At 39.6% G+C, this 7882-nt stretch overlaps 1 protein-coding gene across 1 annotated transcript in view; it reads left to right on the top strand.

Annotated features, from left to right (window-relative positions):
* The first annotated feature begins 1 nt into the window (after position 1).
* Positions 2-7882, top strand: part of SRFBP1 (serum response factor binding protein 1) — a 68979-nt gene continuing 61098 nt past the window's right edge. Inside the window, exon 1 of the mRNA XM_032095281.1 lies at positions 2-141. Coding sequence (XP_031951172.1) covers positions 112-141 — 30 coding nt within the window. The 5' untranslated portion in view covers positions 2-111. The remainder of the gene's footprint in view (positions 142-7882) is intronic.

Below are 7882 nucleotides of genomic sequence, written 5' to 3'. Positions count from 1 at the left end.
CTGCGCGCGGTTTCGGTTCCTGCGGCGGCGTGGGGAGCGCTCGGAGCGGCCCGGGCACGGAGCGGCCCGGGCACGGCGCGGCCTGCGGGGCTTTGCGGAGGCGCCGGCGCCATGGCTCCCGTGCTGAACCTCAACAACGAGGTGAGACACCCGCGGCCTCGGGGCGCCGGCGGGAGCGGGCCGCGGGGACGGGCCGGGGGGACTCGCGCCGGGGAAGGCCCCGCGGCGGCCGGGGTCAGGGCCGGCGCGGCGGTCAGCGGCGGCGGATCGCCCTGCGAGCGAGCCGGCTCGGGGCCGACCCTCCCCGCAGCCGACGTGGCCGCCTGGAGCGGTAGGGAGGGCCCCATGTGGCCCCAGGTGGCTGCCGCCCTCCCTCGGCGTGGGGAAGCGCATCCCATCGTGCTGGCGCTCAACTGTGATGAAAACAAACGTCCGTCTTGTGAAGTTAATGTACTTCTAGGGGAATGCCGTGCGATTTCGACACGTGTGCCTCCGTGCGACGTCCTGCCCATGAGTGTCATTTCATCACGCTTGTCTTGCTGTGTTTGTGTTCACATTGAAGTTTTGCAGCTGATTCTGGCGGACCCACCAAAGCCCCAGCTGCCTGCCTTCTGATGGCAAAGATATGGTGTTGCCTTATTTTCTTGGAGACGGAGGGACTGAAAATGAAAAATTACTGGGTTACAGCTAACTTCTTCCTGTTCTGCAAGAAGTTTGGTGTTTCATATTTATTTCAGAATATGTTTTTCCTCTTTACATTTTGGTTCGGTTGAATTCGGTTATGAGTGTTTCACTTGTGATGGGTTTTGGTTACACATTTGCAAATCATTGTGCACAATAAGCCTGACACAACTAACGCAATCTCTTTTTAGGTGTTGCACCAACAGTTTAGAATAGCTGGCAGTTCTGCTGAGCATATGTGGTATGAGCACCTGCACTTGGCACTGTACTCTTCCAGAATTCCTTCATAATTAACAGCTTGGTTACAATTTGTTATCAGCAGAACAAAAATTACTTTGTTTTAGGCACGTAGTAACTTGGAGAGGGGTTGATTTCCGAGTTGATTTCCTGGTCAAGAATTTAGTGAAATGTAGCCTCTTCATCAGGGAAAAAGTTTGATAGTACATAAAATAGAGATATTTACTCAGTAGTTATTGGTTCTTGCTGTCAACAAAGGTAAGGTCAGAAATGAGTGATTTGACACTGAAATACACCTATAAATCACCAAAGAAAGAAGAGGGTATTTCATTCATTGTTGTAGCGTGGACTTTTTTCTGATTGATGCAAGTTTGTTTCATAGTCTTTCACCACAAAGATGCTAATATAACAAGGGATGAAAACAGAAGCATTAGTTGACTGAGGTGTTCTTCAGAAAAAGAGTACAATGAGTTTCTATACAAAACATTGGAAAATTTCAGTAAGGACAGTGGGAATGTCATTTCATCTTATACTTCAAACATAACCTTCTCCTGAGAGGGAACTGAAAGTAAGTTCTGGAGGAGGTAGCTTTCACCAGAGTTTCTACAGAAAGTAGACACTCTGTAATAATAGGTCCATCTGAGATGTAAGGTAGGACAGAGAAAAATCCTGGATGCCATCTCTTCCGGAGGGACAGAAGATCAGTCTGACTTAGAGTAGAGATCTAGCATGAATAGATTAAAAAGTGTTTTCCGTTTCTATGCAGATGCCCTTTTGTATGTGTCAGAGCTGTATTAATTACCGTGGTGATCAGTCATAAAAAGAGAGATAAGTTATTTACCAATACCTGGATATTTCCTATCTCTGTAGCAATACCTTCTGGGTATTTGTTCCAGAGATGCCCTTTTAAGAAGGTGTCTTAAGAGTAAAAGTCGTATCTTCCTCTAGTAGACAAGATGGAGGAATTTTATTTAGGACCATGTTTAAAGGAATAATTTTTGAAAATGCAATCTGTTAAATAAACTTTCCTTGTGTATTGTTGCAACTTGCAAAGGGAAAGCAAATGACAGAGCAGCTCTATACTGTGCACCTTCAGCTTTTTGCAATCAGACAGTACTAGGGATCGTGCAGATTTTTTTCCCCATTAGGCTTTATACTGTAGGTATGATGATATTTGTTGCAGAGACAACCTTTTGACACTTATATAGCTTATAAACTTGTTTATCTTTGCTGGATTTACAGGAGTCCAGTATCTGAAGGAGGTCTACAAGAAGGCTGGAGAGAGACTTTTCTTGAAGGCATGTTGAGATAGTACGAGAGGGAATGGCTTTAAATTGAAATAGAGTAGATTTAGATTAGATATTAGGGAGAGGTTCTATGCTGTGAGGGTGGTGAGGCACTAGTGTATGTTGGCCTGTGAATATGTGGCTGCCCTGTCTCTAGAGGCGTTTAAGGGCGAAGTTGGATGCACTCTGAGCAGCTTGGTCTAGTGGGAGGTGTCCCTGCCCATTGCAGCAGGGTTGGAACCATGTGATCTTTAAGGCCCCTTTCAACCTAAATTGTTCTATGAAATTCTGCTGTGTTATGCTTACGTTACATATTTCAGGTTTTAATTCTAGCGAAGAAAGACTTCTGCTGTTAATGAACGTAAAATACCATGTCCTGCTGAATGGTGGAATCTTAAGAAATTCTAGGATGATAAGATTTCAAAAATTTTTTTACCAATTCGTATTTCATTTATAGGAAGAGCAAATAGTCTTAAGACCAGTGTTTCTCAGTGGTATAAACTGGCACTTTTCTTAATGTTAATTGGCCTTTTTTTTAATTGCTTACTGGTTTATGTTTCATATTAGTAGCTAACAAAACAAATACTTACAAGTGTCAAAAAAACTTACTTGTACTGTAGTATCTACTACATGAAGTGTATATGTGCTTTGAAACTAGATGACATTTAATTGCATGATGATTGAGTGGTGACGATGATGATTACTATTATTAAAAAAATTATTTAAAAAAAAAAACAGTGGACTGTGATGTCTGTCTGCTTTTTCAGAGCTTTTGAACTCACTGGCTAATTTTGGAGAAATTGGAAAGGAGTAGAGTCCTCAAAAGTTGTTGGGCTTTGTTTATTTTTTAATTATAATTTGCTTAAAGAATAGTACCTCCATGGAGCAATATTGTCCCAACTCTTCTGATCTAATAAGGAACAAAGAATAAAAATATTGTACTGTTGAGGTGACTATATGAATGAGACATTTGATGTAAGTGTACAGTGTTAAGGATCCAGCATGAAAAGAGGAAATTGCAACTGTTGTGGTGAGGTGAAATAAGACAGAAAATAATATGAGACCAGTCATAATAATTCATTCACAAATAATAAATTTAGACATTTCATTAATCTTTCTTCTCATGGAAAGTTGTTTATAGCAATGTAAGTGCTTCAAAGTGTCACATTATTTCCATGTTAACAAGTAGGACTTGTGCCAAAAGCATATAAAAATTTTCTTCCTCTTTCTTTAACTGAATATATACCTAGATAATAACAGAAAAAAAGCAAGGTCTTGGCAGTACCCACAGTCAGCAAGGTCGAATAATTTTAGAAAGCCATCTTGCTGCTAGTAAGTAGCATGGTACAGTTTCAGTGTGACTGAAAAACTGAGGTTGAAAAGGGTTAAGAAATTACAATTCTCTCGTAATTCAGGCATCTTATTACTGTATGGGATTGCTGCATTTTGACTACTGCCCAAGGGAGAATTGGGTGGGTGCAGAGGAAATAAAAACCATAAAAAGTTGGAACTAAGTGAAACAGTGAAGACTAGAGTTTTTGGGAAAGAAGAAAATGCAATATTATCATTTTCTATTCGCTGCATTCTTTGATGCAAAGGAAAGCATAAGTCGTAGAATGAAAATTTCAGTTTTGCAATTCCATATTCACTGCATATGATCTTACTTTTGAAGGAGTTGTCTGTATTAAGCCTAATTGTATTCTCCTATTGTGCTTACTCTTACAAGCATACAGGCTGAAGGAATCATTTTAAAAACTCGTTGCTGTCTTGAATACGTTTCCTATTTTGAAAAGCTTTCTAAGAAATTTCAGGTGTCTTGCCACAGAATAGCTTCCAAAGTTAAACTTTTCTGGAAACATTTGCTAGATGGCAGCACATAATCATCAACTGCCATAGAGAAGGGCAGGTTTAAAGGGAGATAGCTCATATTTAATGTGAAAAATTGTCCTTGTTGATCAGCAGTATACAATAGTATGAAACAGAAGCTACAGATATCTAAGGGTTTTTTTCAGAACCTCTGTTTCTTAAATTATGTTGTTCTGGTTTTACCGTCATAATCTGCCATCAATACTGTATTATTGCAACAAATACATTTTTCTTCCTACCCTTCTTTTTATTTTTTTTCCTTTGAATGATACTCTGTTTGCCAGTACCTCAAGGAGCTACACTGCAGAAAGCTCATTAAGCTAATGCAAATGAAGTCTGTATAAATTGTTTTAAAAATAAGTGTTCTAATGTATACCTACATGAATGCCGTAATGGCTGAAGTTGAATATTAGTAAGGTATTGTATTATGTAAAGCAAATTCATAGAGTTGAAAGTCATTTCTGTCTGTGGGACGTGAATCAAATTTCTCAAACTTGATTGGATATGGAAACTTTGGTATCAGGTGAATTTTTCTCTTAAATTTGTAGTAATTAATTTCATACAGACAAAATAATTTTTCTCGGTATTTACAGAGCTATGAGTTTTAGATAATAAAAGCTGGTGTCTGCACAATGCTTGTCATCCAAGATAGAATTGTTCTTTTTTCTTTCCTAAAAGGTAGAGTTAAGATAAAACCATATCCTGAGAATGATGTGTGTGCACACATATTTTTCAGTCAGCCAAGCAAAGTCCAGAATTAAAATTGTTATGTAGGGAGCTTAGTAATGAAGCTCAAGGTGATTAATTCCATTCATAGTGTTTTGGTACAACAGTTTGTATTGTGATACTCTATGTGGCAACACTTAGCTCTTCTACTCTTTAGATTCAGGGCTGATATCCTGTCCTCTGATTTAGCTGGGCAGCAGTTTAGGTGAATAGCACATTTAGAAAGCAGTCTGGACATGTGAATTAAGAATTTAGATTGGTGTATGGCAAAGTTGAGTATGAGTAGCGTGGCTGATAATGAAAAAAATCAGAGAAAAAGCCATGGGGAGTGACCTTATGAAGAAAGACTGACGTACAGTCTCTGGAAGTCTGAAACTGGAGTCTTGAGTTATAGCTGAATTAATTACTCAATTATATATAATTCAGTAATTATACAGAACTGTATCTGTAATCTTGTCTCTTTTATCACAGGTCAAACAGAAGTAAACGTATATTCGGAGATTCTTATATAAAGACTGAGTTGTCTTGGTGTAGCATGGGTAGATGTTGTGTTTGTCCTTAGGTGGTCACACACAGCTAAGATACTGAAATTGCATTTATACATGCCTTCATTCACAAATTGCAGAAAGTTCAAGTACATCCTTTTATAATTAAATAATTTTTGGTGACCAAAGCTTCTGTATAGCAGTAAAGAGAACGTGGTCTGAATGGAGTATCAGGAAAGATTAGAGAGGGGGAAATTTGAGTGGGTCATTCATTCTTCCTGAAGCTGAATTGACTTCTGTAACTGAGAACTGCCTCATGATTTTTGTAAGGTGCACTAAATGTAAAAGATCTGAGTACTTACCATGCTAGTCTTTACTGTATTATATATTTCTGGATTTTATACAGTAGGTCCAGCATGCTTGTATAAATATTTTTGAACTGATACCAAAAAAAATTAACTTAAATTTTTTTTAGTCTTTGAATGATCACCATTTTTGCAAGAAGCATTCTGTACAAAGTGAGTTTAAGACTTCACTGTGGTATTTATTTGCAGTTACTTAGGATCTTCCTTATTTTCGGCCTTCTTTAGCATTATGTATGACTAGCTTATCACTTAGATGTGATATACCTCTCTGTGTTTTTGTTGACTTAGGATGAAATTAGACATTTTGTTTATTAATGGTCTGTTTTTTCCCCCACATTTTATTCTATAGAAACCAAGGCAGTTTTTAACATTGAAGCGCCTTTTTGTGGAGAATTGCTTTGCAGTTCAGACAGATGTGACATGCCCCTGAAGGAGTGCGATTCTCCAGCTGTGGTTTCTTGAGCATCCGGACTTGCATCTTCTGATTCTGGGGCTTCTCACTCTCCTTGCTCTTCACCCATTCCAGCCACGTGGTCTTGCCTCCCTCTTCGGTGATCGTAAGAAGTTTTTTGCTAGGGTAGCTACAGATTGAAGGTAGCAGGGTCTTACAAGTGAGTGGGAGCAGCAGTGAATGGGATGGGACCAGAGGAGAAGTGGAGAGATGGACTGTGCCACCACCATGAGTGAGCTGTTGCTTGGCTGATAGACGTGCTGTTTTTCATCTTAAGTATTTATCTCTAAGTAGTGGCTTTCTGTGAAATAAACGTAAGATTTGGGGAGGGTGTTGAACTAGCAAAACCTAAAATAGGGTGATATATAATGTGTAGTTATGCTGTCCGGCTGGTGTTCGTTACAGAAATTAATTAGTGATCAAGGCTGTTAAGGCAGGAGAATTAGAAAGTTCAAAGGGGAAGCCAAAGGAGCCCCTTACGTTTGTCTAATCTTGATAGCTTTACATAGTAAGTTCATAGGAGACTAGTTACAAATCAGCTTGAAAGAAGAATGTTAAAATTTCAGTGATGTCTAGTTATATAGGTGCCTAAGATGCTCTGTGGTCAAAACTGAAGCTGTGGCTGGATACTGGTGCTGCCAAAACCTGTTTATCCCTGCCTAACTTGTTATCTTAAATACTTCTTGAAGTTGGTCATACAGTCTCTTCTATGTTACTAAGTTTATGTTTATTTTTTGGGAAATGTGGCTCGGGGTATATCAGAGGGGGAAAAAAATGGTCTCTTACCTGTTGCAAAAGAACAAGTTTGCAGTCCGGTAATATTTGAGTTGCGTTTCCAGCAGTAATTAGGGAGCTAACACTTGGGCCTTCTTGGGCTTTCTTTGAAAATGCTTTTCACTATCATGGACAAGTTGATGTGAGCACTCAGGTTTTTAGTGTATTAGATCCAAAGATCCAAATGGCTTCTATTACCTAAGGTATGTTGTGATACTTTAAAGTATGTTCCTAAGCCTTCCTTACACTGATGAAAAAGAATCCTAGATGGAAACTTTCAGAATAACACTGACAGAGTGCTGTAGACATTACGGTGTGTAAAACAGTTTGAAATACTGGGCAGCCAGTCCAGTGCAGTGATCCAGCATCTCACTGAAATAAAGTAGCTGCCCTTAGAGATCTATTTGTGTGCTATCACCTGGGCTGTGTGGTAATCAAAGAGTCCCTTAGGGCAATTTAATATTTGTGTCTGCTGTCTTCATATAGAGGGGAAGTGAGACTTGAAATGAGGCATCTGACCAGTTATCTGGTATTGGACTGAGCTGTGAGATGTCTTAATGCTCATAATCCAAAATATAGTCTTGTCTTTTAGGGCATGACACTGTCTGATGGGGGAAAATACTTAGTTTAATGGCTTAGTCGTTACAAAACTTTCCAGTAATTGAGAAAGCTGATGTGTAGGTTCCCTCGGTCTGAGATGAGTTGAATCCTGTGAATCTTGATGACCAGCAGAGTGCACTGATCACAAATATTAGCAAGTACTGTTGCTGGGCTACTGTCTGGCAAAGAAGGGCAGTTTTATGGAGTGAGGGGAGCCTGGTCATGTATTTCACCAGTGGGAGCATTTCCGTGGGAAAAGTCCTTGGCAGTGCTCCAAGGGCTGCTTATCCAACAATTAGTATAAAATACATGAGTTCCCTGAAAGGAAAAACTGGAACTCAGAACTCTTTACTCCTGAGAAAATTGTTCTTGCTGGTCTATAGATGAGTTCTCTTTTGCTATTTTCTCACT

This window comes from Corvus moneduloides, chromosome Z (assembly GCF_009650955.1).
Source record: "Corvus moneduloides isolate bCorMon1 chromosome Z, bCorMon1.pri, whole genome shotgun sequence".
In the NCBI taxonomy this organism is placed as follows: domain Eukaryota; kingdom Metazoa; phylum Chordata; class Aves; order Passeriformes; family Corvidae; genus Corvus; species Corvus moneduloides.
Note: the sequence above shows the minus strand (reverse complement) of the source record. Positions and strands in the feature narration are given on the sequence as shown.